We start from the raw sequence: 26212 nt of genomic DNA, 5'->3' as shown, positions 1-26212 counted from the left end.
AATTTCTTCTTAGCTCTGGATGGAAAGAAATAAGATTACACTCTTGGAAATGCAGATCCAGTTTCTGCACAGTAAATATACGTATATTATGATGAAAACATTCTTTTTTAAACAATTATACCCTATATTCAAAGCCTTTGGACTCACTCTTCAAACAGCTCATTGGACATTCCACCCATTCTAAAAATTGGTTTATGGCATTGGGAAATTCAACCAGGGAAACAAAATGGGGCATGTATAAGTGACAACCCTGCACCAGACAAGCTAGCTTCAAACATTCATGATCTTCAAAGACATGAACGCACATCCATAGACACGTAAAGCAAGAAATGTATCTTCAGTACTGTCTGTGTAGCTTTTGCAGAGCCCTCATGGACTTTGTTTTTTGTTTTTTTATTTAATTACCATCCAGTAATTTTCTTCAGACATGAAGCCAGCAGGAGACAGACAGTGTTTTGACTTGTTTGGATTTTTTTTTTTTTTTTTTTTTAGGGCTGTTAACAAATTGCAGCAGGTAACTCAGAACAAATTAACTCAATTAAAAAAATTAATCACGATTAATCACAGTTTTAATCACACTGTTAAACAATAGAATACCAATTTAAATTTATTACATATTTTTTGATTTTTTTTTACATTTTCAAATATATCAATGTCAATTACAATACAGAATACCAAGTGTGTAGTTCTCACTTTATATTATTTGTGATTAAAAACAGTATGTTTCAATTCACCTCAGACAAGTACTGTAGTGTAATCTCTTTATTCTGAAAGTGCAACTTACAAATGTAGATTGTTTTATTTTTGAGTGCAGTTATGTAACAAAAAATGTAAAACTTTCGAGCCAATATGTCCACTCAGTCCTACTTCTTGTTGACCCAATCGCTAAGACAAACACGTTTGTTTACATTTATGGGCAATAATGCTGCCCACTTCTTATTTATGTCACCTGAAAGTGAGAACAGGTGTTCGCATGGCACTTTTGCAGCCAGCATTGCAAGGTATTTACATGCCAGATATGCTAAACATGCCTGTTCTCACTTTCAGGTGACGTTGTAAATAAGAAGCGGGCAGCATTATCTCCCACAGATGTAAACAAACTTGTTTGTCTTAGCAATTGGCTGAACAAGAAAGAGGCCTGAGTGTACTTGTAGGCTCTAAAGTTTTACACTATTTTGTTTTTGAGTGCAGTTATGTCAAAAAAAAAAAAAAATCTACATTTGTGGTTGCACTTTCACCATAAAGAGATTGCACTACAGTATTTCTAGATTAATTGAAAAATACTATTTATTTTGTTTATGTTTTTTACAGTGCAAATATTTGTAATAAAAAGTTAAGTGAGCACTGTGCACTTTATATTCTGTTGTAATTGAAATCAATATATTTGAAAATGTAGAAAAACATCCAAAAATATTTAAATAAATGATATTCTACTATTAACACTGCAATTAAAACTGCAATTAATCACGATTTTTTTAACCGTTTGACAGCCCTAATTTTTTCAAGATTCACTGAGAGATGCAGTATTGTGATTCTTTAGACTGCTTTGGTTTCACAGTGATATCCCTGAACATTTAGCGCTAACATGAGTTTTAAATTTCAACATCTATACACAATTTGCATCAGTTCTTGGAGAGTGGAAAGGTCAGATGTGCTAAGAACTCCAGCTCAGGCTGACTTCTAAGGAAGCCAGGAGTGTTCATCACCTCTGAAAGTTATGCTCTAATACAGTACTTCCCAAACGTTTGAAACTTGAACCCACTCACCTGCTTTAGAAAAATTAAACCAATCACATCCTGCCTTCAACCCGCCATGGGCTGTTAGAGGCCTACCCATCTTAGTTTATACATTTTATTTTTTTTTTGCCCCCTCCAGCTAGGCTTTTGGGTTCACCTCCCTACATAGCAGCACTTTGGGAAATGCTACCCTATTTGTTTTCATATTTAAAGTGGTGTATCATGAGATAGAAGTATCTGAAAAAGGTTAATATACATCATCCAAGTATACCGTCATTCTTTTTATGTTTATTTTTCTAATAAAACTCAGACTTAGACAGAACTATAAAATGTTGCATACATTTTATTTAGTGATAGACAGCTACAAATATAGACCATCACATATTAAACTGACCACAAAACTGCCAGAGAAGCATTTCCCCCATCCCTCAGAGGCATACAACCTGTGCACATCACATAAGACTGGCACTGGCTTCTTTCCTCTGGGAAGCTTGTATCTGAGCAGCATCCAATACACCAATTTCCCAGCCTCTTGTGTATTTACACAACATAACACATTTAGAGTGACAAGAGAAAACACCCCATACTGCATTTTATTTTGCAGGGAAGTATAACTTTCTAATAGGATCCTGTGATTTCCCCAAGGTGCATGTTCCATTTAAATGCATGGTAGCCAAAAAAGATGGATATCAGATGTGAACATATTCAGAGATAAGTGCAAACTCCACAGCTGTTTTAAACAGATCACAAAAACACTAGAAGCAGTAATGGAAGGGCTCACACACACAATATATGCTAAACATGCAATACACCCCTTCTCAATACTAGACATGGAATAGGTGGATTTTTCTCCTCCATTCTGCCTCAGTGTGATGGAGGTGAACATTATCACTGACCAAACCTGAACCATAGTATTTTTAGCCAGCATACAGGTATGTTTCCTTATGTTATCAGCATCCCAACTCTCCTCTCCATCACTACCAACCACGACTCCAAAATGTCTGATTTTTTTAAGCCTCTTAGGAGGCATCTAAAATGGTATATGCCTTAAATAAAGGATGCGGTAAGATTTACTTCCCCGCACAACAGCCCTCTCTTTGCTCGATGATGTTCCCATCCTTTGCCTTCTTTTCCCCCCTCACTGAATGAGACCTAAATGTATTTCCCCCAAATTTATTTACTGTGCCTGCTTCCATGTCAAATTCCTTCCCTGCCAGATTCACCCTGTTTATCTAGATATAGGGGGCTTAACTAGGAACCAAGTGAGGGGAGAAGAAGTTTGGAGGTAGCTGCGGCCTGGTGCTGGAGAAAGAATAAATTGGGGATTTTTACATATGAGGATTTACCTGCCTCTCAGTGGCCACATATGCAGTCATCCCACACTCTAAATGTCCCTGGGTAACATCTACCTGGAAATTAGCTAGCTCTTTGAGTAGTAAGTTATATTTTAAACTCAGTCCTCTTCTCTAGTTGAATCAAACTGAGAGTAAATCATTTAATGTGTTTGTTTTGCATGCTAGTCTTTTCCAAATGTAAGGCTGTAGGTGTATTCAGGAATACTTTGCATGGATATACTTTACAAATTAATCCTCACAAATCCAGTAAGGTAGGAATGTATTACCCCCATTTTATAGATGGGAAACTGAGGCACAGAACGGTTAAGTGACGTACCCATAATTATACAGTGAATCTGTGGCAGAGCCAGGCCTACTGCTTAGGAGTTCCTGCCTTTCAGCCCCATGCTCACTCCACTCGACCATACTGCCTCACTGCACTAGTGAAGCCAATCTTCAGAAAGACACCTGCCATCACTATCATGGCAGTAGCTTTCTCTAAAATTCAGTGTCATCTTAAACCAAAACAGCTTTCATTCTTTTAAGTCGCAATGGTTTTCTTAATTTTTTGTAAAACATCTAAATATCTTATCACTATGGGTAAACTCTAAATTGCATATTTTGATGCAGAGAAGAATTAGAATATATACATTTCTTAATAAGATTAAAACTTTTCTTCCCTCATCTGGATTATTGCCACCATCGTGGAATACTAAATCAGTTTAACACTTAAAATTTACTTTTTGTCATCACCTGCACTTAATTGTTGCGTGTCATTCAATATGGGCATGAAACCAGATTGGTCAGTTTAGGTTCTTGGTTCTCATGCTATATCACATCGATGTGTTTAGGTTTTACGACTACATAGAGTAAATGTTTAAATCCACAAAAGTATAAATTGTGTTGGAACAGAATCATGAATATACACACACAAATACACTTTTAATCATATTAGGATTTGTAGTATGTAAAAAATAAAACCTAAATTTCACACCTAAAATATTGTTCCTTTAAAGCTTGGGAAACTCTAGTCTCAAAAAACCAACACCTCAACCCTTTAGGAATTGAAATACTTGGGACTCAGCAGTTTGATTGTCAGGCCACGACCAACTAAATGGGAGGCTGGCCGGGAAGTCGATGCAGTACAATGCATTTTAATGACTAGAATACTACATTAGCAGCACCCCTAATCCAAGTAAGAGTCAGATTAGTGTTGTCAGCCAGTCCAGCCCCACTAGATATCACGTGAATTGGTACTTGATAAACTTACCATTGTGTGGACCTCTGTTAACTTCAAGCCATTTCCCTGCTCTGTGTTAACGACTCCCAAACAAGGTGATATCTTTATAATGTGTCTGAAATTGTAATGCTTTGCACATTGCTAGCTTTTTAAAGCTATTCACGAGGGAAGAATAAATATCCTCCAATAAAACGTCTGGGATTAAAATTCAGAGAAATTACCCAACTTGTATATTATCTTACACCAAGGGGAGCCAAGCAAAATTTCTAATGTACAACAGAAGGTCAATCATCATATACATCATAGGGAACAAAACCTTTTATTGTAGACAAATTCTACATACAGTTAATAAAAGCTGCTCAGGTTTGTGAATTACACTAGCTTCTCGGCACCAAGAGCCAAAATTCTTGATCCAGGGTGCTAGTGGTTGCGGGTGTAGGCAATATGGCTGCCAAATGCTCAAAACAGAACAAAAACTGCTATTCATGGGAGGAGTTTATTCTCCAAGGCAATTCTCCTGTTTGTTACCAGTCTACCATTAATTCCAGACAGGGGTTTGAAATAATCATTAAAAAAAAAGGACAATATACACATTAGTGAAACCTGTCTGAAATGAGCTTTTTGCCCCCTTAAGGCTACAGAAAAATTAGCCAAACAAATGATCTTTAGCCCATAAATAGTGAAACTACGCCAGTAGTAATGGTCAAGTGATCATATGATCTCCAGAAGAGGGCCCATTTCAAGTCCACAAAAAGTCCCATTTATTTACATTCCATGCATGTGCTTTCTGATGAGGCTGTAGGCTCAGGATCCAACTTCTCTGGGAATTCTAGCTTCTCATAAACAGTCTCCTTTACAGGTAAATACTGAGAGATCTCATTAGGTTCCGTGAACAGGGAGGGTGGAACATGCTAAGGAGCAAATATTTTAGTTAGAATAAATCAAGAGACAAACGAAGATTTTCAAAGCAAAGTTTAAAGGGACCCAGTCAACTTAAACTCCCACCTGTATGAAATAGTCACTGACTACAGTTAAAACACGCAATATCAGCCAGCTATATTCATTCAATGTACTTTATGCATTTAACTGAATGTTGTGTACACTCTGTTTTCCTGCTCTGTGAGAGTCTTTCAGAACAAAAACATTTAATAGAAAAATATAACTGTAAGACCACAAAAACTGGCAGGGACACTCAAGGGCAAGTGTGGGGTACTCAAAACTACATTTCACTTTTTTTTTTTTTAAACTGATTGTATTTTTAAATTGAATTTCTGCTCCAAAAAGTGGCTGAAAATGGTATTGTGGAGTCCCATGTTTAATGTCTCCCAATGACTCCAACATCTTCAATGGAGTAGCTCAGGTGTAACTGACTAGCACATCAACAATTCTGTTGTTAATGTCAGTGCACTTCCTCTTCATTTTGAAGAGCCCAATACAGCTACCAGTAAAAGTTTTAGACACTGAAGTCAGCAGACAGAATTCTGAATACACCCAGGGAATCAATCTGTTCAGTAAATGGAACCACCAAAAAACCTGCATTTTCAGAGCAAAAATGCTCTAATTCTAAGTGTTTAGAAATATTTCATTCAAGCATCTTAAATTAAAACCAGATAATTCAATGAAAGAGGCATTTCACAAACTCTCTTCTCTATAGGTGCTTCCAGAGACTACACTGCCACATTACTTACAAGAAGTCTGAAGGAGAGTTATTCTGAGAACACTGACTTCAAGCCTTATATTACTCAAAAGTTGCTGGAATGCAGCCCACATGTAGCCTGTTCAGGCTTTTATCAAAGCACAGTGCTGCTGAATTTTGAAACTGCCTCTTAATGTAATGTGCTAGGTTTCATACTACTCTGAATGATTTTTAGATCCGATGTTCCCAATTTACAAGTCCAAAGCTGACTTTTATCTAACAGGTAGCTCTGCAAACTCAACTAGGAAAATCCATTTGTGCTCTGTCCCTTTATCATGACCAGCAATAAAGATTCTGTAGCTTAGACGATCATTTTGAAGCATGTGGCAGAACAGCATCCAGTTCACTCCACTAGCTATGTGGACTCTACAACACAAACTTAGATTCTGTCATTAAACAGATTTAATTCAGATATGCAGGGATCATATACTGTATGTTGAATAAGAAAGGGTCATTCTTATAGCATAATCCCTTACTTCTAAGGATCTCCAATGTTTTAAAAACAAAGCCCCAGAAATCCCCCCAAAAATTAGTGCAGCATTAGCCTAATTTTACAGATGGGGAAAATGAGGCAGAGAAACATTAAGTGATTTGTCCTAGGTCACACAATGAGTCAATGGTGGAGTCAAGAAAAGAACTCAGCAGTCCCAACTCTTAGTTCCTAGCTCTAACAACTAGATCTTGCAGCTCTCTCTAAGCGCTTATACTATTGTACAAATGCACTTTAGTAGCATAAGACCACAGGCCTTTCAGTTTTAAAGGCCAATTATAGCATTCGCATCAGTCTGTGCTAGTAAATAGACCTCAAATATTGCTAGCAGTGTAGGCAACCACTAGTCTGCGGAATTAATTGCCACAGGAGATCATGGGGTCTTAAATTGTGGATGAATAATTCTATTATTTATAATAATTCTAATATTTATAACTATTCATCTTTGTTTGAATAGTTATCTAGTACCATGTGTCACTTTATGGGCAGATTATCTACAAGGGCCAAGAATCAATCTTCCTCCAAATAGCATTGCACAATGGTCAGGAGGAGTTTTGCCTCTCTTGAGGTACCAGGCTAAAACAAGCAGAGCTCTGACCTGATACAGCACTTTCTACACCAGTCATAAGACACTGAAGCTAGTATACATGGAAAACATGTTTAAAATGCATTACCGTTAAGCTTGAAATTTTGCTTTCTTTAGATGTGTATTCCCGTAACATGTAGGGCTTGTCAGCCTAATAAGAGAAAACAGTCAAAACAGTTACAAAAATATATTCTCTAGTATTCCGTGAACTGAACTTTGTAAATAAACTGAATTTGAATACATCTGGATTTTGTTGGCTAAAGATTTTTCAGTGTAGAGACTAGAATTTAAGTTTACTGTGGGAAAAAAAATGAAGTTTAGCAATTTCAATCTAGCTCCCAGCAGTCATTTTTCTGCAAAACAAGAACTATAATTTAATATATTTGTTAATCTTTGCTCAGGTGAAGCCCAATTATTGGCATCATCAATGGCATTGAAGGGAGGAACAAACAATACATCATGTTCATCCCAGAAGTGCCCTGATCTCATTTCATGGGATGCTTGGGCTCAAGTGCAATCTTAGGAGTTTCTTGCACCTTGGTCTGGCAACAGCATCACAAAAATTTCCCCGAGAAGAGTGCAGTCTGCGGCACTCTCCAGAAGTCAGCCATAGAGCAACAAGGCAACAACAAAGAGGTATCTATCCTGCCAGGATATTTTTCAACAACAGAGACAGGGAAGAAGCAGCAGAATATGGCAGCCCACCTTTAAATACTGAGGAAGGGGTCAAATTTAGATGCCACAGGCACCTCACCATCACAAGTTCTCTTCTCCTCCAAATGCATGGTTATAGGTCTGGGGAGCTGTATGACTTGAGAAGCAGAAAATTCAGACTCCAAGGGAATTTCTCAATTTGTACCTACAGTACAGTGGATTTTGACTTCCACAGAAGGCTGTCTTTTATTCCAAAATGATCTACCTGTCATGGAGCCAGACACTATGTGCATGTGACTCAAATGGCTGCACAAAATAATGCTGAATTATGTCCTGTACTGAGCAATACACATATAGCCAGTACCCTCTGCAGCAACAGCTAGACGGTCCCGGTAGTCATATAGCTTTCTACCTGGTTTAACAGAGTAGTAAAGGAAGGAGACCTCTAAAGCACATACTATCCAAGCATCTCTAAGTGCTTTACAGACAGCTTCATAATAAATAAAGCTTAATAAAGCTTCAATATCACCTATTCGGTAAGTTATCCACATTTTAAAGATGGGAAACTAAAGCAGAGGAAAACCATCTTCCCCAAAATCATATCATGAGTCACAGATGGAACTGGGAATTCTGACTCAGTTCTATATGCAAGCCACTAAAATGTACTTCCTCCTCAAAAACTGGAAAATTATGTAAAATACATAAACAAATGAGATGTGTAAATGCTGCTGGGAGCCACAACAAGCCAACAGGAGATGTCTGGAGGTTGGGAGCAATTAGCATAGAGAACAAGATCATAGGGTTCACTTTGTATGTTCCAATTCTTTCCCTTACCCTTTGTCTCTCTTGTCTGTTTAAACTATAAGCTCTTCAGGTCAAGGACTGTCTACTACTCTGTGTTTGTACAGTGCCTAGCACAATGGGGCTCCATTCTTAGTGGGTCCTTGGGCATTACCGTAATAAATATGCATAAAATAATAAATTCAAAGTTCAGTTCAGTTAGCCTCTACTCTCCCTAACCCAACATCAGCATTGCTGTGACTTCTGCAATTCCTCTGACAGAAAGTAACACTAGAGAGTCAAGGTGGGTGAGGTGATATCTTTCATTGTACCAACTTCTGTTGGTGAGAGTGACAAGCTTTTAAGCTCACACAGAGCTCTTCTGCAGGTCTGGGAAACTTACTCATTTTAGCTGTGACACTGAATTAGTTTCTCAGTTCTGCAGAAGAGCTCTGTGTAAGCTCAAAAGCTTGTCTCTCTCACCAATATAAGTTGGTTCAATAAAAGATATTACCTCACCCACTTCGTCTCTCTAATATCCTGGGACGGACACGGCTACACCACCACTGCATACAATGACAGTACCACTGTACAGGCCATATTCTGCCAAGTGGAACATGAAACAGACATCAAGGAGATAAGTATTTACCTCATGGTAAAGTCTTGTATCATTCATCCTGATAAGTACACCATCAACGCGCAAGAAAAACCTCAACAACACAAAGAAGCTGGAAGGCATTACTCTCTGCAAAAAAACAAGATGTTTCATTTGACACATTATGACATTTTACTGTCAAATATGCAGCTATTTAGCCAGATGTTCAGAACCACTAGTGCTAGAAGCGCTTGGACTGTTCCAAGCCAGTCTTGTGAAGAGTATAAGCTCCACTGGACTGAATGGGAGGCAGTGAGCTTTAAATGGTGCAGTCAAGATCTGTGCCTAATGATCTGTTATAGCTGCCTCAAAAGATTGAGAAAATACCAATGTACATAATTAATATGATTCAACAAATTATTACATAACATTTATAATGATCCTGCCCTGCCTATTGCCGTGACAGGGGAAAAGACTGTTCCTTGTAACCTCTGATACCAATATCCTTTTCTTCTACAAGATTATGCCTTTAGAAAGAAAAACAAAAAAACTTACATTTTAAATATATTTGCCAGTTGGGGCATTAAATGTCTCCCAAACAGACATAACTCCTCAATATTATGATCCAGGCCATCACGTAAGACAGGCCTCACCCCCCAACGGTAATTCGACACTGCAGTTGTGAACCAGCAGGAGTAGAGACACGCACTAGCTTGGTTTACATTAGCATGCTAAAAATAGCAGTGTGGCCGCAGTGGCATGGACAGCAGTTTGAGCTAGCCACACAGGTACAGTCACACCCAGTCCTCTGGGTATGTACTCTAGTGGCTAGCCCAAGCCACTGCCCATGCTGCCATGGCCATACTGTTATTTTTAGTGTGCAAGTGTGTGTCTCTCTACCCAGGCTGGGAAGCACACCCCTCGAACCCAAGCAATGGGGATAGATCCCATCCTATTCATTTAAGGATTCTGTAACAAAAGAATGAACACTAGGACGTTGATGGTAATTGATACACACTTCTACAGCATTCACAAAGTGCTTTACAAATTTCAGCCAATTAATCCTCAACTCCCCTTCTGAAGCAGGTGAGAAACTGCAGAAGCAAGCTGTTATTATAGAGGGACAGAGTCAAGGTAAATCCCCTTTAGAAATGTTCCTTACCTGTAACACTAAAACCACCTTGATTATTTACACTGAAGGAATTTTTAAATTTTAGTTTACTGTACTGTTACCACTTTGAATCCAAACAGCTTGTGAAAGTTTGGGGACCTGTGGGTTGTTCCCGTTGGGAGAAAACACTCATGATGGAGTCTGGTATTTTTGTTTATTTACAAAGAATGTACAAAGTCCTCTTTCTTCAAATGCAGGAGGAACAAAACAAAAAACCCAGAAAAACTAAAAAGGAGATTGCTTCTTTGCTCACAAAACCAAACTTTCAGCCAGTACGCTGACCCAAAACCTCTCCTCTCAGCATGTTGCAGGGCCACACTACTGTGGTTCCAGGCTATGTCTGCTTAGCACTCTCTCTCTGCTTCAGCTTCTGTGCACGTCTCACCCACAGAACACTCCTCCCTTACTCAAAAACAGTACTCAGTTAAAAAAAAATTCAAAAAACAAAAACAAAAAGCCTCCACCAAAGTCTTTAGAACTCCTGAGTGACCCTGAGTGTGCCTTTGTCTTGGAGGCCACAATTGTCTTACATTTAACCTGAAAGAAGGCCTGCTGTTCATCTCATCAATTTAATGGGTTTTAACTAAACCTATAACAGTACATTAGGTCTGCTTTTTACTTTCCTTAACTGCAACTCAAGAGAAGATTGTTGGGGGGGTGGGGGAATATGTACTTAGGAAGTGATTAAACTCACTATTTTTACACTCAGGCTTGAAACGCCATGATCATGAAGCTCATCTTCAAACAGCAGAACTTCTTCAAAAAACATAATCTGTTCCCGGGCTTTCAATTTCTCTGTATCAATGTGATCAGTTGTAGGTACAACCTAGGAAAATTAAGTTCAAGAATAGTTAGCATATTTTGCAGCGATGTTGTAGCAGTGTCGGTCCCAATACACTAGCGAGACAAGGTGGGTGAGGTAGTTACTTTTACTGGACCAAATAATTCTACTGGCCCAATTTCTCTTGATGAGAGAGACAAGCTTTCAAACTTACACAGGTCTTCTTCTCAACAGAAGTTGGTCTAATAAAAGATATTACCTCTCCCACCTTGTCTCTCTAGCATAATCTGGCATAAGATATCTGCAGACCATGTCTTCTGCTGAAAACCCTGTACTCTCCAACTCCCTGGTTTAATACATCTTTACTTCTGTGGTGCTCAGTCAAAAGTCTCTGAGCTTCTTATAGAAAAAATTTGCTAAAAGCTAAAAATTCCAAGAGTAAAGTTTGGATTTCCCATGAGCTGTCATTTTGCAGATTGGGGCAGGCTAAGCATGGGTTTTGCTAAACTTCACTTGAAAAAAAAAAAAAAGTATCTGCAAACAGTTTTGACTGAATTCTGGATTTCAAACAGTTGGGGAAGTACTGAGAGTATTGTGATGCTGGCCGCCCAGGAGCCAGCTCTTGCCAAGACTGCAGGCATTAGCTAAGAACTGACAAACTCATAGCTGGAGACCAGACCAGCTCATTTATGTGTTAGTGTTGCCCAAAATAGGTATTACATCTTATAAGAATGTATTTAGGGTTTAGAGTCTGTAGATTGTTTGCAAGTTTCTGCATGAATTCATTTTATTTGTAATGTCTGCATTCCATGCTATCAGGAAATATGTACGTTTTGCTTTATAACTTTGAAATGTTTGCTCTAATCTTGTGAACTCAGATGATCAGAGTGCTCCCACCAGCCTGTTCAGAAGAACTATCAAAATCAGATGGGCTATCAAGGAACATCGCAATACAAAGGATTAGTGAATGGCTGTATCACATCTCGAAAATGCCATGTGCAAGGAAGTTCATTCAGTGGACTTGCAGGCCAAACGAAGGAAATAAAACAAAGGCCAGGAGTACACTGCAGACCTATATTGGTATAACTTTAGCAATCCAAACGATGCTAAATCCTGAGCGATGCAGTAATACCGTCCCAATCCCCCATGTAGACAGCACTATGTCGGCGGGAGAGCTTCTCCCACTGACACAGCTACTATCTCTCAGGAAGTAATTGCCAATGGGCAAAGCTCTCCTGTCAATGCAGTAGCGTCTTCACTAAGGCGCTGCAGCTGCGCCACTGTAGCACTATGCATGAAGACAAGCCCAAAAAACACATGAACATTTCCATCTCTTTACTGTTTCAACTCTCACAGGGTCAGAGACACTAAACGGAAGCCAGAGATCCCCAGGGGTTACCTCTGGATCTGCCCTGAAAGACATTTTGAATTGACAGATCACAACTCTGTCACTCTTGGGATTTTTATTGCAACTTATTTGTGCGTATATGTTTGCTTGCTTTAACCTGTAACTAACTAATTTCTTTTAAAACCTTTAGATAGTTTTTACACGATTGGCTACTTGCATTGTCTTTGGTGTAAGATCTAGGGTACCAATTGATTTGGGGTAAATGACTGGCCTCTTGGGACTGGAAGCAATCTGAATATTTTGTGATTTTTGGTGTAAATGACCATTTATCACTAAGTCTGATGGCAAGATAGACTGAAAAGTCTAAGGTTACTGTCTATGATTCCATTGTAAGACTGGTGTAGTGATCCAGGAGTTCATATTTGTCACTGGCTTGGTGAAATCTATTTATAGACCATACCACCATTTTGGGATACGTGTCCTGTTTTTGTCAGTCTGCCCTGAGGTTGGCACTCACAATCGTGAGCCAGACCAGACAGTGTGACATGTATTAATAGATATTTCTGAATAGTATTTTGGTTATAAATACTGTAAGCTTCTATATTTTATATGGAACACCAAGAATTTTTATAGACAGACAATAAAAAATGCTTCTTCCCCTTATCCAAGTTTTCTGTGCAGTTATCTTTCTCACTTCCCAGGTCCTCTCATTCTGTACACACACGCAAAGCTATCACTTTTATCCTCTCTGAAAAGGTACCAGGCCAAGGGCCATTTGGCCAACATGGAAGTTTTATATTTATATAGCACAATTCATTCCAAAGGGACCCAAGAGTTTAGGGTTTTTTAAATAACTATAGTAAGGCTAGGGGATTAACTAGAATCATCTGCCTAGTAGAGGTGGGGGGTTGAGGGGTTTGGGTTTTTTTGCTTGTTAATATCAAGCAGATGCACTGGATATTTCAGAGCTACTTTAAAATGGTTACTTACAATCAGGGAGAGGTTGTCACAAATGAGGTATGAACACAGTTATTACTGTATGTAAACACAGCACCACTGATTAACAGCCAAATCTGGGGTACAACGTCACAGCCAACTGGCACGCTGCATGCTTAGAGTACTACAGAATTACAGAAGAACTTCGGTCCTCATATATCTGGGGAGTTCAGGACTTCAGTTGTAACCCAATAAACATTAAGAACCCACACACACACAAGCATATATTCCAAATACAAGGGACTTTGGGGGCATTTTTATATATAATTCAGATTTAAAAAAAAAAAACAAACACTAAATTATTCAAAGTGAACTGTGATTTGCTTAAAAAAATACACTGAAGACTCCATAAACCCCAATTATACTTTGAAGGCAGATCTCTTCAAAACTATGCAACCTTATTTTGGAAGGCGTGCTTTGTTTTTCAATAAGTCGAAACACAATGTGATGCAATGAGCATTTAACGAGGAGAAAAGACTCACTTTTAACTTTACAGTTTCTCCTAATAATGTTCCTTTGTAGTCTGTCGTATAGGTCCAATCATAGGGTTTAACTACTTCTTTTGTGTGTTCAGCCTCAGTCCTCAATAAAGGAAGAGAAAACAACACACTTTGTAATAATCATTTAACATTACAATACCACATACAAGAGACACATACCCTGGTCCCAACACTGATGTCCTTAAAAAGTCAAAACTTCCTGGAAATAGTGGTTTTGCCTGTGCAAAGACACTAGTGTCAGGCCACATCTATACAGTACTGCTTCTTATTGACAATATCCATATTTATCCAGCGATTCTGAAGACCATTCTAAGCATCAACTCCCATAGCGTATGTGCTTCGTTAATATGATTTTAGTCAGAAATCTTTAGTTTAATGTTGTCAAGTATTGTACAATTTAAGTTTGCCTGTTCAACCCAAGGATTCTGCTGGCAGAATGTATCTTAGGCATTTGTACAGTTCTGATTCTTCTGTGCCTCGCTTCATATACTGCGAGCATCACTGCTAACCACCTGATAAATACACAGTAGAATTGTGTATCAAGACTAAATGCACAACAAAAAGGAACCTCCAGTAGCAACATTTTGTACTTGCATAGCACCTTTCACCTTAAGATGTCAAAGGGCATGATCTTGCAACATTAAAGTCACAACAGGAATTTTTCCAGTGACTTAAATGGATGCAGAATCAAACCCAAGTCCTTGACAAGTGTTAAATAAACCACAATACTCCTGAGAAGCAGGCAAGTATAACTATCCCAGTTTTACAGATGTGGAGACTGAAGCACAGAAAGTTTAAGTGACTTTCAAGATCACACAGTAAGTGGCAGAGCCTTGGCTACCAGTCTCCTGAATTAGCCACCATATCACACTCCATCCCCCATCACATTAGTGCTCACCCTGTTACTGTGGTAATACCGCAGTGCTCACCTGCTCTCTTGCCATTCCTCTGCACAGGCCACTTTAATCATACCTTGATAGTTATTTACACATTTTAAAGCATCTGTTGCATTGAACTCAATTCCAAAGCCATAATCATGCTGAATTCTTAGGATGTTGTCTCCAAACATCATTTCTGGGAGGGAAGGCATGTGCAATTCATCAGCTAATCTACACGCGGACAAAGAGGTTAAATCAATAAGGTTGCAATCTACGTTTGCAGGACTTTGTAACTGTGCCCACAAGCATAGTTTAATTTGAGTGATCATTGTCCCTTCACACGACAAAATACTCCAATAGTCTCCTCTCTTCCTCAACACTGTCAGTTCTCTTAAACATGAAGTTCACAAGTAGACAGCTGTGGTTGGTCTACACTAGAAAATTAGATCGACCTAATTAGATCATCACCCCTGAGCAACGTATTTAAGCTGATCTAAGCCCCTATGTAGACAAAAAGAAAAGGAGGACTTGTGGCACCTTAGAGACTAACCAATTTGAGCATGAGCTTTCGTGCGCTACAGCTCGCTTCATCGGATGCATACTATGGAAATTGCAGAAGACATTATATACACAGACACCATGAAACAATACCTCCTCCCACCCCACTCTCCTGCTGGTAATAGCTTATCTAAAGTGATCATCAAGTTGGGCCATTTCCAGCACAAATCCAGGTTTTCTCACCCTCCGCCCCCCAACAGACAAACTCACTCTCTTGCTGGTAATAGCCCATCCAAAGTGACCACTCTCTTCACAATGTGTATGATAATCAAGGTGGGCCATTTCCTGCACAAATCCAGGTTCTCTCAGCCCCTCACCCTCCTCCAAAAACCACACACACAAACTCACTCTCCTGCTGGTAATAGCCTATCCAAAGTGACCACTCTCCTTACAACCTGCATGAAAATCAAGGTGGGCCATTTCCAGCACAAATACAGGTTTTCTCACTCCCCCACCCCCATACACACACAAACTCACTCTCCTAACCGCTATTCCTACCTACATGCCTCCAGCTTTCACCCTGACCACACCACACGATCCATCGTCTACAGCCAAGCTCTGCGATACAACCGCATTTGCTCCAACCCCTCAGACAGAGACAAACACCTACAAGATCTCTATCAAGCATTCTTACAACTACAATACCCACCTGCGGAAGTGAAGAAACAGATTGATAGAGCCAGAAGAGTTCCCAGAAGTCACCTACTACAGGACAGGCCTAACAAAGAAAATAACAGAACGCCACTAGCCGTCACCTTCAGCCCCCAACTAAAACCCCTCTAATGCATTATTAAGGATCTACAACCTATCCTGAAGGATGACCCAACACTCTCACAAATCTTGGGAGACAGGCCAGTCCTTGCCTACAGACAACCCCCCAACCTGAAGCGAATACTCACCAACAACCACATACCACACAACAGAACCACTAACCCAGGAACCTATCCTTGCAACAAAGCCCGTTGCCAACTGTGCCCACATATCTATTCAGGGGACACCATCACAGGGCCTAATAACATCAGCCACACTATCAGAGGCTCGTTCACCTGCACATCCACCAATGTGATATATGCCATCATGTGCCAGCAATGCCCCTCTGCCATGTACATTGGTCAAACTGGACAGTCTCTACGTAAAAGAATAAATGGACACAAATCAGATGTCAAGAATTATAACATTCATAAACCAGTCGGAGAACACTTCAATCTCTCTGGTCACGCAATCAGAGACATGAAGGTCGCTATCTTACAACAAAAAAAACTTCAAATCCAGAGTCCAGCGAGAAACTGCTGAATTGGAATTCATTTGCAAATTGGATACTATTAATTTAGGCTTAAATAGAGACTGGGAGTGGCTAAGTCATTATGCAAGGTAGCCTACCCCGCCCCCCCCCGGCCTTCTGGTTAAACTTGGATTTATGCTGGAAGTGGCCCACCTTGATTGTCATGCACATTGTGGGGAAAGTGATCAGTTTGGATGAGCTATTGCCAGCAGGAGAGTGAGTTGGGGGGGGGGGGGGAATGAGAAAACCTGGATTTGTGCTGGAAATGGCCCACCTTGATTTTCATGCAGGTTGTAAGGAGAGTGGTCACTTTGGATAAGCTATTACCAGCAGGAGAGAGAGTTTGTGTGTGTGGTTTTTGGAGGGGGGTGAGAGAACCTGGATTTGTGCAGGAAATGGCCCACCTTGATTATCATACACATTGTGAAGAGAGTGGTCACTTTGGATGGGCTATTACCAGCAAGAGTGAGTTTGTCTGTGGGGGGGGCGGAGGGTGAGAAAACCTGGATTTGTGCTGGAAATGGCCCAACTTGATGATCACTTTAGATAAGCTATTACCAGCAGGAGAGTGGGGTGGGAGGAGGTATTGTTTCATGGTGTCTGTGTATATAATGTCTTCTGCAATTTCCACAGTATGCATCCGATGAAGTGAGCTGTAGTTCACGAAAGCTCATGCTCAAATAAATTGGTTAGTCTCTAAGGTGCCACAAGTCCTCCTTTTGTTTTTGCGAATACAGACTAACACGGCTGTTACTCTGAAACCTATGTAGACAGTGCTAGATAAACGGAAGAATTCTTCCATCGACATCACTACCACCTCTCAGTTTTACTACAGTGGCTGGAGAACCCCTCCTGTCACCTTAGTAAGCATCTACACTGAAGCACTCAGCTGTGCCACTGAAGCATTTTAAGTGTAGACATAGCCTTAGTACTACTTACCACACAGTATTACTTTAGAGCAAGATAACGATGCACGGGGAACCTGCATTTTTATTAGTAGTTTTACTGTGGCAACACCTAGGAGGGACAGACATGGACCAGGACCTACTGAGCTAGGCACTGTACAAGTGTAGTATTACTCTTTTGAACTACCAAGACAACAACTCACCAGAGTTGAGATATTTGCTTCAGAAGCACTTAAAGGCTACATGGGCAGTCTGTCCATTTAAAAAACTAGCTTCAGTTGAAGAAACATATGGCAAACAGAATGGCTCAGAGGATCAGTACAGTGAGATGCAACCTTTCATCTTTAGGTTAGCAGTTCTAACCTACTCTGATTGGTAACTGATGGAAGTTTTCATTATCTAGCAGGTGTTCAGTTATCTATGAGGAGTTAATATCTCAATTAGAGAAAAATAAGCAACTACATTGCAAACAATTGGCACTCTTTTGGGGTAGTTTCAGGAGACATGCGAAAGACTGTGTGGGCAATGCAGACTACAGTTAGATTCTCTCCACTACAAGTGGCCCATGCAGGTCAGGCTTGAGGAACATTGGTAGGGCTTACTGCAGGAAAGCTGACAAGCTACTACTATCTCTGGAGAATCTGCTCTGCAGACAAAAGGATTAAAAAGACAAGAATCCATCTCTCTCTCTCTCTCTCTCTCCTGTAATTGTGATCATTGTGCAGAGCTATGAGGTGAAAAATGCAGCAAAAGTTATTTTAGTCACTAAAGCAAGCAGCTATAACTTAAGACACATCAGGACCAGATAGAATGAGCAAGGTGCCATTTTTGCAGTCACTTTTCAGACTAGAAGTGCATTGCATTTGTACAGTACCCAGCACAATGGGGTCCAGCTTTATGACTAGGGCTCCTAGGTACTATGAAAAATAGTGTCCAAACCTTATGATTTCATCTGCCTGCATTTATTATACACTTTGCTACAAAATGCAATTAAATAGTCTATTCAGGACTTCGCACACAAAAAACATTTTTCAACATGAGACAGCCTTATATAAAGAGCTTTTTAAGAAATAAGTTTATAACAAGCAAATGAATCACACAAAAATAAATGCAACACAAGCTGAAAGTCACAGATTGGCAAGAGACTGAGAACAGCTGAAGTAAGTCTGACAGATTTAATTTACCATAGGATTTGAGATCCAGAGATATCAAACTGTGAAAGATGGTTTCTGCTAAACAAGCTCAGACTTTACTTTTAGTATCTAAAATATTTATATTTACTTTAACGTCCAAGTTTCAAACAAACTTTAGTCAGGTCTGAAGGAAGCAGTTTCCCCCACTGCTTTATAGAAACAGAAATTGTTGCCACATGTGAACAGGCGAGTGGTCCATTTGTAAGAAAACCTGAGTTGAACCGTCCACAACAAGCATCCTGAATACCTTAGGAAGAGGAAAGCAAAAACATCCCTGCCTCTCAAACCAAATGATCCACAGTATCACACAAAGGATGCAAAAGAAATTTTTGACCCCAGCTGATGGCCCTTTGGGACTTACATTTATTGGGGTTCTTTTTTCATAGTAGTTCTTTCTGCAGTGGCTCTTTAGGAGATTACCTTAGCAGAAATTCAGCTCTTGCTCAATAACGATATGCCTACACTGCATTATAAACCCAGGTCTGTGGGGCCCATGCTTGGGGACTCAGGCTATGTCTACATTAGCACTTTTGTCAGTCAGTGGTGTGAAGAAAAAAAAACACCCCACACCTACGACCGACGTAAGTTTCACTGACAAAAGCGCCAGTGCAGACAGCTCTATGTCGTCCGGAGATGCTCTCCCGCCAACATAGCTACCGCCACTCACTGGGGGTGGTATAATTATGTCAACAGGAGAACTCCCTCCGTGTGGGTGGACAGTAGGGGGGTTTGGGCTCAAATCACAGCCTGCGCCCAGGTTTACAACGCAGACCCGTCAGAGGCGCCCTCCCGCACTCGCTGAGCGGGCACAGGCAGCCCCCGCCCACCACCCAGGGAGGGCCCGACCGGTCAAACCCGAGCCGGGTCTGTGACCCACCCCCGCCTCCCCCCCATCAGGCCTGGAAACGGCGTCAGCGGCCACGACCCCCCGGCCCCGCGGGCCCCGCCCCCACCTCTCGGCCTGGGCCGATTTCATGATGTGGGTCCGGGCGGCGTTGAGTCTCCAGGGCCCGAAAGTGAAGTCGCGGCTGGTGCTTTGGAACACGGGGTACATGGCGGGGCCGGCGGGAGGGGACGGGAAGGGGACGCGGCGGGGAGAGGGAGAGGAGAAAGAGGTGGTTGCCGGTCTCCCCGCAACACCAGCGCCGCCGGAACCGGAATCCACTCCCCGCCCCCTGCACTTCCGCTTCCGGGGTCACTCACCTGGGCGCGCGCCAGAAAGAAGCCGGCGTCGCGACGCAAGGCTGGCGCCGCGGCCGGAGAGAGGGAGATGGGAGCGCGGAACATGAAAAAGAGGCGGGCGCGGTCACGTGACAAAGGCCCAGTGCCGTGGGGGACCAACATCTCCCAGCGAGCCCTGGCCGCGCGCCGGGCGTCTCGGCTGCGGGGCGGGGCGGGGCGGGGGCGGGGGCGGGGGCGGGGCCCCAGCCGCGCGGAGCGAGGGGAGGTGCCTGGGCCCCGCGGGGCGCCTGCGACCGGCGCTGGGGCCGTGTAAGGCTCCCTGGGGCCAACCCTCGGAGCAGAGGGGGGGCGGGGCTCGCTCCGCGAGGGAGACGCCCGGTGTCGTGAAGGGTGCCTGAAACGTGTGGTCCTATTTCAATCTTCCCTCATCGGTCATGTTTTCTAGACCTTACATTTTCACAAGCTGTCTAAGTGTACTCTCTGTGCCATTATCTAGCTCATGTTTTCTGGACCTTAAATGCATAAGTGTACTCTCTATGCCAGTATCTCAATCATTAAGATTTTGAATAGAAACATATCCAGAACTGATCCCTGGAGAACCCCACACGTGATGCCCATCTTATTTATCGTTTCATTTCCCTAGTTTGTTTATGAGAAGGTCATGGGTGACAGTACCAAAAGCCATACTAAAGGCAAGATATGCCACATGTACTGCTTGTAGGCTTTTTACACTGTTAAAGAAAGCTATCAGGTTGGTTTTACATGTGAGATGCTTGAAATACCTTTTTTGCAAAAAGAAAAGGAGGACTTGTGGCACCTTAGAGACTAACCAATTTATTTGAGCATAAGCTTTCGTGAGCTACAGCTCACTTCATCGGATGCATACTGTGGAAAGTATAGAAGATCTTTTTATACACACAAAGCATGAAAAAATGGGTGTTTACCACTACAAAAGGTTTTCTCTTCCTCCGCCCCACTCTCCTACTGGTAATAGTTTATCTAAAGTGATCACTCTCCTTAGTTGATTATCATACACATTGTAAGGAGAGTGTTGGATCATATTAAAGAAGTTCTGTATTAAAATCACAAATGAGTTTGATTCCCCATAGTTTAAATTCCAGGGTATTACTAATTAAGAGGTCTCTTGGTTTTTGGTACTGTTTCTCTCCCTCTGTATGTGAAACTTGCAAGCTGCTAATTGCGTTAGTACATTCTAAGACAGAGTCTGTTCTCAAAGCAATTCACAGAGAGAGACTCAAAGCAATACTCTAACAACAGACACAGCACCCAGAGACTCCCCGCCCTTTTGTTGTATTAACAACTGTGATTAAAATAGAGATAGAGGATGTATGTGGATGGATGCTTGGTGTGGATAATAACTGAATGATCAGGGAGGTGCCAGCCTAAGAATCCAGTGTCCATCGGCTGAAGAAGGCGTCAAGTGGAAATAACCAGAGGACCCCCGGAGGGCAGACTGGAATCCACCCAACAGCCTCAAGAATGGGAGAACCAAAGAACAAGATAACATCTAGCAGCACGGAGCCGTCAGGAATGTGCCATCTGCTGATTGATTCAGCAACAGCATGATGAAGCAATTCCCACAGACTGGCCTAGGAAGAAATTCCTATAAAAAGAGACTCTAAAAAGTGAGAACTTTGGGGTCTGATTCTGCAAACCAACTTCCAGGAGCATCAGATGAGCATCTGACAAGGCCCTGCTCCCTCCTCATGTCCAGGCCACCTGGCCAGTGGCTTGGCATGAGCAACTCTAAGGCTGGTAACTATGATAACAACCTTGCAGAACCTGTGTGTGTGTGTGTGTGTGTATATGAATGAATGTGTGAAGAAATATGAGATTGAATGGAATGTTATAGCTATAACTAACTGCTTACTATGATTCTTTCTGTATTCACAATAAATGTGGTATTTTGCCTTTTTCCCTTTAATAAGATCCTGCTGGTTTTTAATTTATTGGTACAACAAGAGTGATCACTTTAGATAAGCTATTACCAGCAGGAGAGTGGGGCGGGGGAAGAGAAAACGTTTTGTAGTGGTAAACACCCATTTTTTCATGCTTTGTGTGTATAAAAAGATCTTCTATACTTTCCACATTATGCATCCGATGAAGTGAGCTGTAGCTCACGAAAGCTTATGCTCAAATAAATTGGTTAGTCTCTAAGGTGCCACAAGTACTCATTTTCTTTTTGCGAATACAGACTAACATGGCTGTTACTCTGAAACCTTTTTAGCAAAGTTGGACCTGTCGCTGCTGCAAACTGTAGGGTTGTGCGACCTGTGACACTGCAACATGATGAAGCGAATTCCTACAGACAGCACTTTCTCGCACCAGTGGTATGCGAGACTGCTATCTGTAGGAATCAGCTACATCAGATAGCCTTAGTGAATTCTTACCATTAGCAGTTCCTGAGAGCTGTGACGGGCTGTACCTGTTAGCCCTGTGGTTTTCTGAACAACATTAGCTATTAGGCTAACAGAAAGTGAGATGGATTGGGTACGAGCTAAAGATATGACAGTCTTAACTCCTTTGCTGACAAAACATGAAAATAACCTTTTCCTTACATATGTTTCTGGATGGTACACAGCTGTGACCAGCTCAATTAGGGCCCAGCTGGCCCTGATAAGAGGGCTGTGGGCCAGAAGCTGGAGAAGTCTCACTCTAGCCTTGGCGTGAGTGGGAAGGGGAGTAAGGTACCTGAAGTGGAGCAGTGCTGGGGAAGGGCGAGGGGAGCTGAGGAGCTCCAGCCCCTTAAACCCCTAGGCTGCAGGCCTTGATGAAGGCCTTTGAAAAGGTACTGGGGCTGCAGCACGGGGATAGGCAAAGTCAGCAGGTCCTAACCCCTTGCCAATGATGAGTGTCCATTACCCTGTAGTCTGCCCTAGTGAGCGGGGGCTAGATGATGACTGGCAGTAGCCACTGAGGCAAGATGGGTTGCAAGGGTTGGGGGTTCCCCTAGGAGGGAAAACCCAGAATAAGGGATTACTGGGGGGGGCAGCACCCCAAGGTAAAGGGCACCGAGGTCCTGCAGGGACAAGGGTGCCAGCGGCAGACAAGATACTGGCTGGTAGGAGGCGCTCTGTACAGTGGAGAGCTAATTCCCTAGACAACCAACAGGGGTACTGCGCTGGTGAGTTTCGACCTCACTACAGTGCCATTGGATTAGAGAAGCTTTTGTGGCAAGAACCACCAGTAGAGCAATGTATGTGTAATATAACTATGTTAAAAACTCCCACCTTAACCTATTACTTCCCAACTCATGAGGATAAAAGAACTAACACACTGGATACCAGTAATATTATAAACTTTAACTTTTCTTTGTGGGTCAGTTGGATAAGTCTGTACAAACTAATGAAGAAAAATAACCAAATTATCCAACTGACTAAAATCACACGGGCCCAGGTTGAGACACGCAGTTTGGCTATTTTACATCAGGGATCTGAAATATAAAGAGTATTTGCACAAGCAGAACAAATTATAACACACCATTGGTATGATATTCTTAAAGGATGGGCTCCCTCTTGGTCTTCAACTTTAAAAATTGTTACACCCAATTATTCTTTTCTTTATTCTGATAAGTTTAATGTTAATTGTAATGTGTGGTATGTTCTGTTGGATGCTGAAACCACCAGCTCAGATTGTTTCAAAAAAATTATACAGCCTTGAGACAATTACATAAAGTGTGACCCATTCAGTACCTCTGAATTGAAGGGTTGTTTGCGGGTCAATGTAGAGCTGAATTTATGAAATTGTTTCTTTTCTTTAATTACTATTATTAATATGACTTTATTTTGTATCAAATGAACAAACCAAACTTCACTGTTCTAACATTGTAACTCCTGTTTGCCTCCCAACATTCAAAATTGTTCATTACACTCGTTTTAATAAGATTCCATATTGTAACTAGAAAAAAGAAAAGGAGTACTTGTGGCACCTTAGAGACTAACCAGTTTATTTGAGCATGAGCTTTCGTGAGCTACAGCTCACTTCATCGGATGTATAGCATATTGTGGAAACTGCAGAAGACATTATATACACACAGAGACCATGAAACAAAACTTCCTCCCACCCCACTGTCCTGCTCGTAACAGCTTATCTAAAGTGATCATCAAGGAGGGCCATTTCCAGCACAAATCCAGGTTTTCTCACCCTTCCCCCCCCCCCCCCCCACAGACACACATACAAACTCACTCTCCTGCTGGTAATAGCCCATCCCTCTTTGAAACCTCTCTTTATAATGCGCATGATAATCAAGGTGGGTCATTTCCAGCACTAATCCAGGTTTTCTCACCACCACCACCACCCCCCCCCACACACACACACCCCCCTCCAAAAACCACACACACAAACTCACTCTCCTGCTGGCAATAGCTCATCTTACAATGTGCACAGCAATAATCCAAGTTTAACCAGAACGTCTTGGGGGGGGGTTTGTAGGAAAAAAACAAGGGGAGATAGGCTACCTTGCATAATGACTTAGCCACTCCCAGTCTCTATTCAAGCCCAGATTAATAGTATCCAATTTGCAAATGAATTCCAATTCAGCAGTTTCTCGCTGGAGTCTGGATTTGAAGTTTTTTTGCTTTAAGATAGCGACCCTCATGTCTGTGATTGCGTGACCAGAGAGATTGAAGTGTTCTCCGACTGGTTTATGAATGTTATAATTCTTAACATCTGATTTGTGTCCATTTATTCTTTTACGTAGAGACTGTCCAGCAACTACAATACCCACCTGCGGAAGTGAAGAAACAGATTGATAGAGCCAGAAGAGTTCCCAGAAGTCACCTACTACAGGACAGGCCTAACAAAGAAAATAACAGAACGCCACTAGCCGTCACCTTCAGCCCCCAACTAAAACCCCTCCAACGCATTATTAAGGATCTACAACCTATCCTGAAGGATGACCCAACACTCTCACAAATCTTGGGAGAAAGGCCAGTCCTTGCCTACAGACAACCCCCCAACCTGAAGCGAATACTCACCAACAACCACATACCACACAACAGAACCACTAACCCAGGAACCTATCCTTGCAACAAAGCCCGTTGCCAACTGTGCCCACATATCTATTCAGGGAACACCATCACAGGGCCTAACAACATCAGCCACACTATCAGAGGCTCGTTCACCTGCACATCCACCAATGTGATATATGTCATCATGTGCCAGCAATGCCCCTCTGCCATGTACATTGGTCAAACTGGACAGTCTCTACGTAAAAGAATAAATGGACACAAATCAGATGTTAAGAATTATAACATTCATAAACCAGTCGGAGAACACTTCAATCTCTCTGGTCACGCAATCAGAGACATGAAGGTCGCTATCTTACAACAAAAAAAACTTCAAATCCAGACTCCAGCGAGAAACTGCTGAATTGGAATTCATTTGCAAATTGGATACTATTAATTTGGGCTTGAATAGAGACTGGGAGTGGCTAAGTCATTATGCAAGGTAGCCTATCTCCCCTTGTTTTTTTCCTACAAACCCCCGCCCAAGACGTTCTGGTTAAACTTGGATTATTGCTGTGCACATTGTAAGATGAGCTATTGCCAGCAGGAGAGTGAGTTTGTGTGTGTGGTTTTTGGAGGGGGGTGTGTGGGGGGGGGTGGGGTGGTGGTGGTGGTGAGAAAACCTGGATTAGTGCTGGAAATGACCCACCTTGATTATCATGCGCATTATAAAGAGAGGTTTCAAAGAGGGATGGGCTATTACCAGCAGGAGAGTGAGTTTGTATGTGTGTCTGTGGGGGGGGGGGAAGGGTGAGAAAACCTGGATTTGTGCTGGAAATGGCCCTCCTTGATGATCACTTTAGATAAGCTGTTACGAGCAGGACAGTGGGGTGGGAGGAAGTTTTGTTTCATGGTCTCTGTGTGTATATAATGTCTTTTGCAGTTTCCACAATATGCTATGCATCCGATGAAGTGAGCTGTAGCTCACGAAAGCTCATGCTCAAATAAACTGGTTAGTCTCTAAGGTGCCACAAGTACTCCTTTTCTTTTTTCTTTTTACGAATACAGACTAACACGGCTGTTACTCTGAAACCTGTCATATTGTAACTAAAACCCCATTTTAAAATGCTTATTCCATTTCGCAAAACCCTGCTGTAACCTCATTAACTTAGTTCAGGTGTGTGAATGAGGTATGCATGGATAATGGACTCAACCTCCTGTCCTAGCCTGTCCTGATAAAGTTAAGTGCAAACACCAAAGGCTGAAGATGCAGACAACAGCCCTGACAAAGGAAGAAGAGTCCGCCCCAAAAGAAAAGAACAAAGGTACAATTGAAGCAA

At 41.7% G+C, this 26212-nt stretch overlaps 1 protein-coding gene across 1 annotated transcript; it reads right to left on the bottom strand.

Annotated features, from left to right (window-relative positions):
- Positions 1 to 1844: 1844 nt before the first annotated feature.
- TIPRL (TOR signaling pathway regulator) lies at positions 1845 to 19867 on the bottom strand. Its single transcript, XM_074973611.1, has 7 exons — positions 19677 to 19867; positions 14837 to 15016; positions 13890 to 13989; positions 10977 to 11108; positions 9166 to 9261; positions 7171 to 7233; positions 1845 to 5221 (listed from the first exon to the last, which is right to left on the bottom strand). The coding sequence occupies exons 1-7, from the start codon at positions 19775 to 19777 to the stop codon at positions 5072 to 5074; spliced, it is 822 nt and encodes a 273-aa protein (XP_074829712.1). The 5' UTR covers positions 19778 to 19867; the 3' UTR covers positions 1845 to 5071.
- Positions 19868 to 26212: the final 6345 nt, after the last annotated feature.

This window comes from Natator depressus, chromosome 1 (genome assembly GCF_965152275.1).
Source record: "Natator depressus isolate rNatDep1 chromosome 1, rNatDep2.hap1, whole genome shotgun sequence".
Classification (NCBI taxonomy): Eukaryota; Metazoa; Chordata; order Testudines; family Cheloniidae; genus Natator; species Natator depressus.
This window is presented reverse-complemented; position numbering and strand designations above follow the sequence as displayed.

Bases quoted from the DNA above. Each gene is read 5' to 3' on its own strand.
- TIPRL (XM_074973611.1), bottom strand. From the start codon at position 19,777: ATGTACCCCGTGTTCCAAAGCACCAGCCGCGACTTCACTTTCGGGCCC. The intron at 15,017-19,676 runs GTGGGGGCGGGG...GTCCGCGTGTAG, and splicing joins AAATCGGCCCAGGCCGAGAG to ATTAGCTGATGAATTGCACA. The intron at 9,262-10,976 runs GTGAGTTTAATC...GTTTTTTTGCAG, and splicing joins CAAGCCTGAGTGTAAAAATA to AGAGTAATGCCTTCCAGCTT.